Here is a 15,460-nt window from a genome sequence, read left to right as displayed (position 1 = left end):
ATGTGTTTTCGTTGATCGGATCACAAGTGGACGACGTTAATGGCAGGTGTAAACGGTGTTCAAAACGTTTTGAGCTCGTCCACTTTCGACCACTTTCAACCACATCCAGAGGTGGTCGAAACCACTTTCGATCGGATCGCTTTGGAGCTGCGGAACGCACATGTGGTTGAATGCGTTCGAACAGCCACACGCGACCGCCTTCTCTCCGCCCATTTATCTAATCTGAGGTATTAAACACAAGTTTTACGTCTTTTTTGACTCCTGGCGTGAACATTCGGTGAACAGCGCTATTTTTAGCCTTTCATTGATCAAACTAAAGCGGAGGATCTCCGTAGTTTCGTTTTGAAAGCGTGTGAAAGTTGCGCGATCCTATTTCATCAATTGCGCTGAAAATTTAAAGAAAGCTCTTACATACTCATGTACAAAACACTGTGCAGCATGTTTACTTGCTAAACAAGCAGTGCACTCCGACATTATATTAGTTTGCGTCCATATAAACTCATAATTACTCCCGCTCGGGTTTGAATGACAGCAGAGAGACTCGCCCACCGTCTCACAGACCACCCCCTCATAGTATTCAGCACAGAAGCGGTCGAAAGTGGACAAAAGAGACGGATTTAAATACCAGGTGTAAACGTCATGTGTCTCTCTCGTCCACTTGTGATCCGATCGATGAAAACACATCTTAATACCAAGTGTAAACAGCCCCTTAGTTTCAGGGGTCTGAAATTGTCATCGTATTTGCATTCCCGTTAGAGGTAAAAACATTTAATTCCTTAATAATCTAGTATGTGTTCATTTTTTGTCATAGTTTCTTCAAAATTAAGTTTTATTTGAGTGTTTTAAATAAAAATATTTTAATTTTCATCATGACCGCCCCTTCGATTGCCACGCCAACACACCCACGGCCGGCCCCCACCCAACCCTAACACCTTAACTAAAAAATTGTCTGCGGGAAACCCTGACATGTGCCCAAAAAGTGTGTTTGACTTCATGCAGTGCTGCAGAGACCGACTACGAGAGGGAGTCCACCATTTTTCTTTTGTACTCTATCGCTCCAGCGGCACTGCGCAACGCCGTGTGAAATCAAGCACACGCGTTTGTGGATCAGAGTATTAATCAGGTAATCAGGAACTGACCGGACAACGCTGTCTCATATCACAGAGGATTGGAAGGAGATTAGGAAAATTTAAGAATGACAAAACAACAAGTTGATTCCTTCAACAACACAAGCTCATTCTTTGCGTCATACGTCATTAAGCCAATTCTACATCATTGCATATGGGCAGAGGGAGCCAGTTTCAGTGATCAATCTGATCAAGTGTTAACATGTCCTTTTGAGCGGCTTATACTAGGTATAAACCACCCCTCTTAAAACCGATTAGATTTTAAGTCGGTTTGGCTCTTTTTATTCTGATTTAGGTGTTTACATGCAGCATTTTTCTTATAATTGAACATTTAAATTGTCATGTAAATGCACCTAGAGATGAGTAACACAATGTTACTTAAAAAAAGTACATTTAAATGCTAGTTATATTCCTCCACAGATTTCTGACTCTGACAATATCAAATGACATTTACATCAAATATTCTGTATTTGATATAAAGCGATTTCCAAACCTGGAAGAGAGAGGAAGCATACAGCAGTGTGCCATCTCCTCCCAAACAAATGATAAAGTCTACACAATTGGAAATGTCATCGTAATCTGTAAAACACACATCAAAGTGATCTTCATTCAGAAATCTAGAAACAACTTTGCAAGTTCAAACTTGGAGATCCACAGAAGAACCCATCACATTACAAAGCATATTAGAAGGTGAAGCTAAAGCTCTGCTTATATGTGATGCACAGACAAGTATAAGATGAGCAACCGGTGATGTTGTTAGTGGACAACCATTTCTGCATCTTATTAATGACATAAGAGTCACAAAGCTTGTTGTAAAACGATGTATGAAATTGTATCGTGTTGAGAGGGCAGCATGTATCGTAGCTCTAAAAGCTTTACCAATTAAAATCAACTATTCAAGTGAGTCATGTAATGCAGGGCTGTACAGTGCTACATATATGCTATGAAAAAACTGTTCTGTGCGATTAATAAATTTTCCATTGTGGCACGAAAGTACAGTTTCGCATGTTCATAACATCTGCTTAATATAGACCCCTTCAAGGTTTGTAAACATTGAATGACTATCGGGTGTGCGCGCAGCATGGGGTCGAACTGTTCATACCATTTAGGCTTTATAATTTAATCTAACAGTGCTGAAAAATGATGACTTACCTCAAATGAAGTGAGCACTACAAACACAAGCCTCTTTGATCTTTGCATTGTCCCAGTCTGCATGTTAATTGCTTGCAGACGCAGATGTTGTATTTTTTTTGTTTTTGAGATTCTGCATGAATCGCGAAAACTTAACGGAAGACCTGGTGCAATTTTCACAGCCCACGACGTAAGTAGGCATTTTTGACGATACCAAATAATACGCAACTCAATCTGCTGTAATGACTTTTCTGACCCCGACATGCGCAGTGGGAACAGCCTGTGACGTAAACCGTGAAGGGGTCTATTGTGTGAAGTGATTTCCATGTTCTAGTTTGTGATATTAACGGTGCACTGTTATTGGTTGTGCTATTAAAACATGAGTTTTAAAACTCCGTACAGATCACAACCCACAGTTAGGCTCGCATGCGATTCGGGGATTAATACACCATTTAACCACAGAAAGGCACTAAAGTGAGCAGTTTCCTGTACGCACAGACTCACAAGCGGTTGAATGTGTCCGGTCCAGCTCCAATCAGCCGTGATCATCCCTTTGCCCTTCAAAGATCAGAACTCTTGATGTGTAAACTTTAGAGCAGTGATTCTCAAACGTTGGTCCGGGGCCCCCAGGGGGGCTGCGAGATGGTGCCGGGGGGGGGCCCCAGTTTTATGACATTTTCATAAAATACATTAATTTACCATGAATTCTGTGAAATTAAACCTAAAAAAAAATAAGGCAGCACTACCTTGTATAATTTAAAATGTGAAGTTTTAGAACTGTTTGTCATACATTTTCTTTGGGGGGCCGCGAAGGAATGCACCATACACAAAGGGGGCCGCATGTTGAAAAGTTTGAGAACCACTGCTTTAGAGAGAGCTATGCGGCTGTGTCTCATACTGTAGTAGATTAAAATACATTTGGCAAATAGAGCAATGAAAAGCAACATAATTTTCATTTTACATGGTGCGACTTATGCTGCATCTTCTTCCTGAACGCCGTTTGGATTTTTCCCTCCGTATGTGTGTGCGTGCGCGTTTAAGGGCACTCAGAAGTGCATACACGAAGAGATGCGTTTCAAAGAGCAAGTGAGCATATAATCTTTCTGTTCTTGACAGGACACATACAAACAAAATTATCTCGAAATACCACAGTTTTTTTCCTAGTAGAAACATTTGTTTATTTCTTGAGTGTATTACAGTCAGAAACTAGTCTGTGCTTATCTTAAAGAGACAGTAACCTCAATTAATCTACTTAATTTGTCTGTGTCATTAATTTTAATCAAACAACCCAAGACAAAGAGAAGATACTTATAATAATAATAATAATTTGTTACATTAATATAGCTCTTTTCTGCAGCACTCAAAAAGCACTTTACATATGAAAGGGGGGTTCTCCTCCACCACCACCTGGATGATGCGACGGCAGCCATATTGTGCCAGAATGCCCACCACACACCAGCTTATTAGTGGAGAGGAGTGATATAGCCAATTAGTATAAGAGGATGATTAGTAGGCCAACAGGAAAGTTTGGCCAGGATGCCGGGGCGCACACCCCTACTCTTTTTCGAAGGACAACCACAGAGATTTAGAACCTCGGTTTAACGTCTCATCCGAAGGACGGTGCTTTTTTGACAGTATAGTGTCCCCGTCACTATACTGGGGTGTTAGGACCCACACAGACCACAGGGTGAGCACCCACTGCTGGTCTCACTAACACATCTACCAGCAGAAACCTGTTTTTTCCAAGGTGGTCTCCCATCCAAGTACTGACCAGGCAAAATTCTCTCATCATTTGCTCATTCTCATGTTGTTACAAACCCTTACAAATTTCTTTGTTCTGATGAACACGAAGGCAGATATTTTGAGGAATGTTTGTAACCAAACCGTTTATGGAATCCATTGACTTTCATAGTAGGAAAAAAGAATAGTATGGAAGTAAATGGGGTCCACTAACGGTTTGGTTACAAACATTTCTCAAAATATCTTCCTTTGTGTTCATCTGAACAAATAAATATATACAGTTTTGTAACGACATGAGAGTGAGTAAATGATGACAGATTTATAATTTTTGGGTGAACTACCCCTTAAATGTAAGTGATGAACTTCACTACTTGTGTTGTTTACAGAGATAATAACTTAATTGTAATAATTAAGTTTTATGTTTGTGCTACAACAGTTTGGCATGTGCTACAAAACTTTCAACCTCTGTAGCACCAGTGCTATGTCCAAAAAAAGTAAATGTACAGCCCTCTAATGTTCAAATAATGTCTCACCTTCTGTAAAGGTGCAAAAGTTCTTCTTGATAGGGATGAAGCTCTCATCATTGGCAACGGCTGGATCCTCCAGGACTTTCCTCTCCACGTAAACAACCATTTTTTTTTGCTAACAGCCATAGACACAGAAAACAGATATGGCATCAACAAAGAGCAAACACTCTGTAATATGAACTAAAAAATAAACATTGTGCTGTTAAAATAAAGAGCATTCTTAAATAAAACACATGCTATTATGCTATTCTAACACTCTTCTCACCTGTGTCAGGAATATGCAGAGCTCTTTAAAAGGCTGCAGTAGACTGGGATCCCTGACTTTCTTTATAACAAGGACACTTTCGGGGGGCTTTTGCCATGTCAACCTCTGACTGGCTGGATCTTGAATATGCCTAAATGGACAGATACAAACAAGCACTTCTGTCAGGTCAGAAATAAACATTTAAGAAAGCTCAAAATGTGCTTCTTACTGTATGGGCTGCATGTCATGCTTTAGAGCGGTTTCATTCATGAGAGACGCACTGATAGGACAAAGTCAATAGAAGAGCCACTTTTACTGCAAAGTATAAAAAGTTACATCCAGTCATGAACAGCATGTCTGCTTATCAATCTTTCATCCCTGAACATACAATATGCAATGCAATTAGGTCTGTCACGGTTATGAAATTTGGCTGATGGTTAATTGCCTAATAAATTGTGACAATTATGACGATTAATTGCCTGTTTAATTGCTTTGACATTTAATTCTCACACAGTTTTTGTTTGTTCAATACACATAACACATATTTAAAAGTAATTATTTAATGAATATATCGTCGCTGCCTGATGAAACTCACGTATGTCCAAAACGGTTACTTTTCAGGAAGTGAAAAAAACACAGTATATCAAAAGCAGTTGAATGTAGCGTTGTCATACTTGGTACGGCATATTTACATGTAACCATATTCTTGCCAGTGTAATGATATAATCCACATTTGACCAAAATTGAGTTTAAATGGACATGCGTGCATATTTTACAGTAACTTTGATCGATACGCGTTCTTCCGATCATTAATTAGAATGGCCAAGTCGCGTTTCGTATTGACAGATGAATACGCTCAGTTTATTAAATAGCCTACGTCTTGGTTAAATACGCTTACTTTATTTAATATTAATTATAAGTGTATTAAATGTCTCTTGCAAACCATTAAGGGACAATGAATCAATACACTGACATGGTAATGCTACAGAACAGGGGTGTCAGTTTGGGTTGAAAAGTGGTGGGGACAAAAGATCTTATAAAAACATTACTGCAGGACGGGAAAAATATTGAATAACGCGCATCAAAAATGGGCATAGCGTAGGCCAGTCAACAACAAGAAAATACTCAGCATAAATTTATAAACCCTCAACAATGTCGAATGCACACATCACACATGTAACAGTCCCTGCAACACCAGCTCAACCGAACAATGCCAAAGCACCATACCGTAGAAAACAGCATCGCGTTTAATAAATGATTACAATGAATTTCATTACATATGTACAAGAAAACACACCATAAGCATACAACGCAACATATGTGACCCTGGACCACAAAACCATTAAGCATCGCTTGATTTTTCAGAACATTTTAACCAAATGCTTTCAAAAAGTGGTGGGGACATCCCCAGCGTAAATATCACCAATGCTAGACAGATACTTTGTTTGCACAGTCCTACCATAATTAAGTAACTCATAGATGTTAGTCTGGCGTCCGGGGGAAACGTTTACCTCGAAGGAAAGTCATTGTCATGTTTATTCGGCTATATCCAGTGCATAGGTTCGATGAAACTTTACGAGACCGGCGAGATGCTTCACAGGCGGAAGATATGCGGCGTGATTGACAGCTTTGACACCAAACGGGTACGTGAAAATCAGATGACATGATTTCACAAGTTTTCATTGGCTATTTAGGTATGTGACGCATACTGTATATGGAAATGAACCTGGACATTCAATCTGTCGAAAAATCTCAAAATCGGCAAAATGAACATACGTGAGTTTCATCGGACAGCGACGATATCTTTGAAGAACTGAAAATTCTTTATAAGAAATAAACACAATAAATTGTCTGAAAAAAAAACTGAAAATAAAAATGCAATGAAAAAACTGACTATACCAGAAGAGGCCTTAAATAGTAGCCAATCCTACTAAGGTCGTATTAGTACTGGACCACGTGTCTGTAGTGTCTGCAAAAAATTAATTCCATACAGTTTTGCAGCATTTCTTGCAGCAAAATTAATTCCATACAGTTTTGCAGCATTTCTTTAAATGCTGTTTTTCCACTGTACTGAATGGCTTTGCAATATATAACGTTACACGGTCAGTTAAGGAGCGGCATCTGATACTGTCTCGTTTATACAGGCCCTGCAGCTCCCCCTTGTGTTTTTAAAGAAATGTGCAATCATTGCGGTGGTGTGAAATCATCGCGATGAGGTCAAACAATCACGATGAGATGATTATTTAATCATTGTGACAGCCGTAAATGCAATAAATACAAAAGAAGAGGAATCATTCTTTATCATTTACCAGTCAAATTTGGATCTGAGCCAAGATGATTACCTTAACCCTTTAGGCGCCAGAGGTTTTTTCCTAAAACGTTTAATTTTGACATGTTACTTTCAAAAGGCTATATCTTAAACGTGATAAGAGATAGAGACTTTCTGTAAATTAGAGAAATATTAAGGATGACACACTTTATGGAGGGGAATAAAATGTCCCATTAAATTTGCATATTATGACGTCATATGTGGCAGCCATCTTGAATTTTCATGAAAAGTCACATGTTTGAATGATAAAATGCAGCACTTCTTTCCCCCAAAATGTCCCTCACCTTCTGTATGCTATATTGCACAATACTGAATGCTCAGGTAAATAGTAAGTAGTAAACAAACTGATCTGCGCGCCGATAGACTAACGTTATGCATAATGGCTCCTCTGCCCCGTGTATAACACCGCCTCTGCTCCTGCTACGAGCCGCATGGCCAGATCTGCCTCGCATGCGCCCCGAGTGGAGAGAATTTGCACAGCTGGGACTATTGCCATTACTGTCGCCGTGATTGTGAGGAGGTGCACGGGACGGAGCACTGGAAGTCGGCCGCTCGCCCGACAGACTCCCAGGGCCCGCTCGGGAAGACGCAGCTCGCTCTACATTGCTTGCACGGTAAAAAGACTGGACGAGCATATTACCTCCAGCCTCATTCCCCACACCTGTAACACGCCTGCTTACCCGATGAATTCTCCGACCCCGTGTAACATTCCCACCACTGACATTGGGCAAAGGATTTATCATGTGCTTGGTGTATAGCTACACTTTCACTTTGTGCAGCCGCACGATTGCAAAGCAGGGGCGCGTCTGAATCGTGGTCACTAAAAATGAATCACCAGCATCTTCTGAAGGCAAATATTCCCCTTCAGAATCATTGTCAGCGAATATAAGACCCAACACTTCATTGCAGGTAAGCTTTTTTGATGCCATTATATGATCATGTATTGAAAAAACTCGCTGAGGTTATCGCTCTGATAAAATGACTCACTTGCACACTAGCTATGCTGTTGTGCACTTCAATGCGCTCTTGCTCTAATAGTTTGTATAGAAGCATGATGTTTTTCTGAGTCGGGTATAAAGTAGGACATGTCTGCCATCTAGTGGAGGGGGGGGTGAACGAAATTTGACACCCTATGTGACAAAATCGGCAGTTACATTCAGTGACGCATCTTGTCGACAAAAGTCGACCGTGGCGCCTCGAGGGTTAATGCCAAGTATTGTTATAATCTGCTTATGCAGTGCCCCCCAGAACAACTAATTTCTTAATTTCATGCAGTGCTGAACAGAACGATTGGCGGCAGACATTACTGTATCACCAGAGCAATTTGAAAGCAGTCTGATCTCACTGTACTTTGATACAAGCGCGGCATGCAGTTGAACACATGGTTTATCAAAATGGTTCTTAATATAACGAGTATGGCTTTCTAACAAAGCTAACGTCCGGAGCAGAAAACATAGAAAAACGCATGACTGCATGATACAATTTAATTCAATTCAAGCTTCACATGAAATAGAAACAAAGAAAACAATGAAGGGAAAAGAACAACAAAGCATGACAATTTTAAAGAGTAACTAAACCAACTTTTTCTGTTAGAATGATGCTTTATTAGCGCTGTTCATTCATTTTAGTAAGTTTTTTGACATTTGTATATAAAGTGTTTCAATACTACAATATATGGTGTAAAAACGTCTGAGTACTGCCCTCTTCAGGTTGAACGGTGGCCACTGCAGTTGAATTTTCCTATTGGATGCTGGGTCCAAAAAGTAACTCGTGACGTAAGCAGATTCAAGCTCACCACGCCCTTGTTACGATCTCACTACACACTTAAGTTCGTCCCCTCTATCTCCGTTGGGATCTGTCCACTTATCTTGCATTTTTCAAATATTGCCAGTGGGTGGAGTCAGGCTCTGACCAGGGGTTTAGTTACGCTTTAAATATAATGTAGTCTAGGATGGAGTATTTGAAGCTACATGGAGTAATTTCTTATTAGTAACGTAATAAATAGTACTCTATTCCTGACCATATTATGAATATGATCTAGGAGTACATGGAGGTATCCATTATTTTTAGTAGTAGAACAGTGTAGCATATAATAATCCAATATCAAACTATATATGAATATAAGTTTTTCTAAAGAAAGTTTTGGATAAAGATACGATCCCAAAAAAATCAAACAACAACAAAAGTTGCAAAATCACTATGGTTAATAATTTAACATATTAAAGGAACAGTATGTAAGAAATGTATATCAATTAATCTTAAAATGGCCCTGATATGTCACTAGACATTAAGAAATCATTTTCATTTCAAATACTTATAACACTGACAACAGTGGTCTGGCCAGGATATTGTCATTTAAAAAGTGGAGTTGCAGCCCTCAACTGATGTTTATGTTGTCATTTTGTGTACTGGCCACCAGTTGTGTGATTGCAGTACCAGTTTTAGCCACAAGGTTTGTGATTGCTATACCAGTTTTGGCCACAATCCTACATACTGTTCCTTTAACTCTTTCCCCGCCATTGACGAGTTATCTGCCATACCGCTATTATCCACAAGGTGGCGCTCCTCCACAACTTATAAAAAACGGAAGTATTGCCTTAGGGCAAACAGCTGTATGTCCGTGTATGTTTTAAAGATCGCATTGCATCTGATCTCTATCAAAAGTCCTTCACAAAAAAGGAATTATCTCAGCTTACTCCCTAAAATGTTGTGTTTTTGATGAAACCTACCCATATTTGAGAGGTGATAAAAACAGAACACATGAAGGTAGGATGAAACGGATTTTTTTGTTTGAAAGCAGAGGGTCAATTCTTTTATTTCATATATTGTATGCTTATATATTTAAAAAGCAGCATTTTCTGGAAGGCATTAAACTTTTGTCAAAATCATGAAAAATGCTGGTGGTGAAAGCGTTAAAAAGAGCAGTTTTACTGTAATGTTTAAACAAAAGTGCTAACTTTAACTATTAATATAGCTGCAAGCAGCGATGGCATGCCCTCGCTAGTTTTTTTTATCGCTACATGGTGCCTCCGAGAAAACAATGCACGGTGGGCAAGTGCATGAAGTGGGTAAATATCAGTGGGCTATATAATGTTGTTACTAACCCATTTGGGGACTGTAGGTAAAATAAACCCCACATTTTAGACAAACAGGGGTGCTAGTGAGCGACTTAAGAGGCACACCTATGGCTGACCTGTTTGTCCACACTTAACAGCTGACAACTGTGATATATGTGCCAAATTTTTGGTTAATCTAAGCATGCCAAAAGCCTTAAATATGCCTGAAATAAAGTAAACTTTGACACAATGCCATGGCAACAGCGTTAGAGATATCAAAAATCCTTTCGCAAATTAGCATCTCCTATGTCTTGGCATCATGTTGGCCAAGTCTAGTCTCAATCGCATGAATCCTCTAGGAGGAGTATTTAAAAGTTTACTGTATGCGACTGTCAAAATATCCACCTTTATGACTGAAACACTTCCTGGCGCCTGTTGGTGGTGCTATGTCCAGGACTCATAATAGGCACATCGATGCGATCAGAATCTTTGGCCAAACATACACCTCGCATGTCATCACATTAGAAAATTTTTTGCCTTAGATATAAGACGCTTTCTATTTCTCTGATTTCGCCATAAATTTGTCGCCTCATCATGGGAACAGAGTTCGAGATATCAATAATCTGTTTGCAATTTAGCAAGTGCAATGTCTCAACATCATGTTGGCCAAGTCTGGTCTCAATCACATGAATTTTCTAGGAGTATTTAAAAGTTTATCGCATATGACAGTCAAAATATCCACTTTTAAAACGACACACTTTCTGGCGCCTGCTGGTGGCGCAAGCCCAAGACTCATAACAGGCACATCGATGCGATCGGAATCCTTGGCCGAATATAAACACCGCGTGTCATCACAATAAGACATTTTTTGCCTTGGATATAAGATGATTCCTGTTCCTTTGATTTCGGCATAATTTGTCATGTCGCCATGGCAACAGCATTCGAGAAGTCTAATGTCTAGACATCATGTTCACCACGTTTGGTGTCAATCGCATGAATTCCCTAGGAGGAGTATTTAAAAGTTCACTGCATGCATTTTTTAAACAATCCAAAATGGCCGACTTCCTGTTGGGCGGATCTAAACTGCTTTAGGGCAAAAGTGGTTCGGGTCAATACGATCCATATGCGTACCAACTCTTGTACATGCTTGCCCGAAATTTGTCCAAATTTGTTCATTTTATAGCCTGGATGTTCCAGCCTTACAAACGCAGGTCCTTTCAGCTTAGTCAGAGCATTGCTTACCTAAGTCAACTTACCTAAATCATTAATGGCAAAATAATGTTCTAGTCTATTAAATAGGGTTGTCAATAACCAATTTTATAAACAATTTTAAAGTTGCCTATATAGGGATCTCCCGAGATAACAAAGATGATTAAATCCAGTTCTTAAAATGATAAAGCCCAGCTCTGTCTGGTGTTTATTTCATCCGTCACACAAAAGGTCTGTTGTGTGGAAATGTAAATATGTAAGAATTCCAATAGCCATAGAAATTTTGCAAGGCAATAGAAACAGAGCTTTTTTAAAACTGCCAAATTGATCTATAACTTTAAGGCCCTGTGTCCACGGGACTGTTTTTCATGTGGCTGGGGTATGTGCCGAGATTTAAAAAATGTTCAACTGGGTGAAACGCGGAGCCTGTCAATGTCATTTTTCACTCAGTCATCCAATGACAGTGAAGGAGTGATGGTAAAAATACCAACCCAAACAAATGGTACAACGACTAAAAAAAAGTATTATAGCAACCAAAGCGCTCAGCTAAAGAATAGGGCTGGGCGATTTGACCTAAAATCAAAACCTCGGTTTATCTAACATTTGACATCGGTTACGATTAATAAACGATTATTTTTTTGCCTCATAGTTCCCTGACAAGGTTGGAAAGTTTAGGGCACACCTTAAATCAGCCTGCAATGCAATTATTCACATTTTTCCCAAAATAACTGCATTACTGAAAAATATTAAATAGACTTAACTCTATGCAGATGTTGCATGTCATTATGTACAATTAATGAAGGGGGAGTTATGAACCAAAGAATCATACAACCCCCATGACTAATTATAGACATAAGATACATGCATAATAAGTTGTATCCAGATAGCATATTGTAATGAGATGAGTAGGGCAAAATACATACTTGGACTGTATCCTTTACACGTTTCTTGTATTCAATCCATTTTTTCTTAACTGGGCACTGATGTCTAAGACATTTATTCTCATCTGTAATGCTTTTGGTGTTAATGTAGACTAGAAGTTCTCCCGTTCTCTCTCTCCGTCATCTCTGAAGTGTCTAATTAAACTCACGCGGGCGCGTCTTTTCGCGGTTTTGAGTGAGTGAGATGTAATGACATTACCCGGGCTGCTTAGAGACCCATCGGTAGATTAAACTGAGCGCGTGTGCGGTAAAAACCCGATCGCGCATTCCGTATTTTTGTCACAGGTGCCTGCACATTCGCGAGTACTTCTTAAAAAAAAGTACTGTGCTTCTTTTGGGCACTAGATGATCCTGCTGCTCAGTTAAACAGTGTTTGAGTTCTCCTCCATGTTTCGCTGTGCCACTGACAGGACGGGGCGGAGTTACGCAACATCACATGCAGCAGTTTGTTTTTAAAGGGAAAGTATTCACAGGATTAAAAACCGAAATAACCGACATGATAAAATAATGTCGGTTAGAGGTTCTGAATTTCGGTTTCGGTTATTTTTCGATTAATCGCCCAGCCCTACTAAAGAAACACTGGCAAGTTGAACCACAGCTGGTGCTTTAAGCTGCGTTTATGTGCTCTGGTAGACAAAAAAAAGTGTATTCCCTGAAAATGGAACAAAGTCGTAGTATAAAAACAGAAAATAAAACTGGGACTAGAATTAAGCTGAGAAACATCATAGGTGAGTTAACAAGGGGATTAGCTGTGTTGGCAAATAGATACCCTAAGGCTTCTATTTGTTAAAAAGGACATGAACCATTGCCCCGCAGACCAACATAGTTTTCCAGCATGAAATTTTTCTCAAAGAGATTATTCGACACCATGGGATCTATCATACACCTGGCGCAATGCAGCGCAATGCGCGACGCAAATGCCATCTGCTAGTTTCAACCTGGCACAACGAAAATTTTCACGTGTATTCAGGCGCATTGTTGGCGCGTTGCTATTTTGAGGCAGCTAAACAATTGACCAATTAAAACTTGGTGTAAAGTTTAAAAGTCTATGGCGCAATATAGTTTTTGTTATTTAATGAGCGCATTAGAAATATGCCCCTATAAACGGGACGACTACGAGAGTTTGCTTATTACACACATGGATGCGCAGCAGCGCAAAAAAAGCTTTTAAATATGAAAAATTAAAGCATTCAAATGTAAAAGATTATTATTGAGTCTCTTTCGGGTGCTTGTTGCCTCACCTCCCACCTCTACAATGGCCGAACAGGCGCACCGGAACAATCCTTCCTAAAATGCATTAAACTTTCGTTTACAAAGACGTGAAACTCACAGAGTGGTCAGGAGTGTTCACTAGGGGTGGAACGGTACACAGAAGTCCCGGTTCGGTTCGTACCTCGACTTCACGAGGCGCTGCATGAAACTACAAGTGGATGACGTCAGAGTAACGCGAGAGCGATTTGAAATCAGCCTCCTCCGCAAGATTTCTCGCGGTACTCTGACGCTGATGGCGCTGCGTAAAGTTGAGCACGCTTAAAAAACTGAAAGCAGCTGAACTCGACAGAACTGCCCTGCGTATGCCTGTTGTATATAGCAGGACAATTTATCTCCTACTTCTCAGCGTGAGAAATACAAAGTGTGGCGTTTGAACTGACTGAAATGCGTGTCAAGGCGAATGCGTGAGACTTGAGAGCCCTGATTAGATGTATTTCCACTCACATCCCTAACAACTGCTGAAAACGCCGACACACAGTCCTCGTCTTTTCCACCACTCTCTCGCCTGTATATTCTGTAACTGACTGGAAAACTGAAGTTTTGCCAAACTTGCGATCTTAAAGAGGCTGGCGGATCCTCACCACCATTTGCCATACTCGCTGTCGGCTGCTCATTCACTGACTGGACCGGCGTCCATGTGACAAAACAATGCAGAGTGCCAGAGAATGTAGACGGGCTCTGATAGAGCGCATACATAGGCGGAGCTCGGCTGCATCGGCGCCAATCAGAGCTTCAGAGCTAAAGCGGGGCAACAGATTAGCTGTCCATAAAGAAGAACCCGCGTATCTAACAGTAGTTCCGCATTACATTAATTATTTTGCACGCAAGTTTTTTTTATTTTCATACCGTGTATTCTCCGTTTAAATTCATGCACCGAACCGTGACCCCCGTACCGATTCGGTTCGAAACGAATACATGTATTGTTCCACCCCTAGTGTTCACTGATATGCTCACACAAAAATCGCTGCAAAAGATGCTTTCCAACAGGTGTTTTACCATTCGTTGTAAACTTGTGGACCTATTTTGTCAAACGCCTCACACCCGTACATTCTTTCGTTGAGAGCTTGAATAATAGACACTCCAGCCCAGTTAGTCGCGATAATCCACCTTTGCCAATTGCAAGAATACAAACAACGTTCCCGGCGCGGAGTAATACCGTACCTCACAGCACGTCTAATACAAGTCAATGGAGTTGGACAAAAACTACGATAAAACCTGTTGGAATGCATCTTTTGCAGCGATTTTGTGTGAGCATATCAGTGAACACCCCTGACCACTCACGTCACGGGAGTTTCACGTCTTTGTAAACGAAAGTTTAATGCATTTTAGGAAGGATTGTTCCAGTGCACCTATGCAGCCATATACCGAACTTGTCCTTTAAAATGCTTTCCCACGGATTTATTGTATATGATGACTCTGTACCTGTGGATAAGGTGAGACGAGAACCTTTTTAAAGTAATGCTTTTTAAAAAACCATGGCGCTGTCCGAGTGCTGAAACGGCTCTCCGCACGTTTGTAAATTCTTTATCTCTTGTTTGTATTTTTAGAGTACAAACCGTTTCTTGCATATTTGCAAATTATTTTATAGGATTACAATGATTATGTAGGATATCAATACATTTACAGCAATTAAAAGCCTGCCATTTTTACTTCCATGACTGAAAGAAAACAGCTTTTAAAGGTTTTAATAAAATACAAATAAAAGCAACACAATTTTAACATTAATCTTAAACTGGTGGTCTTCTTCCTCCTATTAGTTTTTCAGTTTACAAATTCCGCTTACTAAATAGGGATTAGGCATGGCGCCAGGCGCAACTTGCATTTTAGGGAAATGAGAGCTGAGACTCTCATTGGTTTATTGCACATTACGCCCAAAACACCCAT

The 15,460-nt window shown here is 40.0% G+C and overlaps 1 protein-coding gene across 2 annotated transcripts in view; it reads right to left on the bottom strand.

Annotated features, from left to right (window-relative positions):
* Positions 1 to 15,460, bottom strand: part of LOC129414185 (NAD kinase) — a 48,411-nt gene that overhangs the window by 17,046 nt on the left and 15,905 nt on the right. Inside the window, exons 3-6 of one of the 2 annotated variants that reach the window (XM_055168131.2) lie at positions 4,999 to 5,084; positions 4,791 to 4,920; positions 4,532 to 4,640; positions 1,621 to 1,706 (exon numbers count right to left, since the gene is read on the bottom strand). In XM_055168131.2, coding sequence (XP_055024106.1) covers positions 1,621 to 1,706; positions 4,532 to 4,640; positions 4,791 to 4,920; positions 4,999 to 5,039 — 366 coding nt within the window. In that variant the 5' untranslated portion in view covers positions 5,040 to 5,084. The remainder of the gene's footprint in view (positions 1 to 1,620; positions 1,707 to 4,531; positions 4,641 to 4,790; positions 4,921 to 4,998; positions 5,085 to 15,460) is intronic. The other variant, XM_055168130.2, reaches the window with a different exon arrangement.

This window comes from Misgurnus anguillicaudatus, chromosome 5, assembly GCF_027580225.2.
Source record: "Misgurnus anguillicaudatus chromosome 5, ASM2758022v2, whole genome shotgun sequence".
NCBI lineage: Eukaryota > Metazoa > Chordata > Actinopteri > Cypriniformes > Cobitidae > Misgurnus > Misgurnus anguillicaudatus.
The sequence above is the reverse complement of the archived record's forward strand: the minus strand, read 5'-3'. Positions and strand labels throughout refer to the sequence as shown.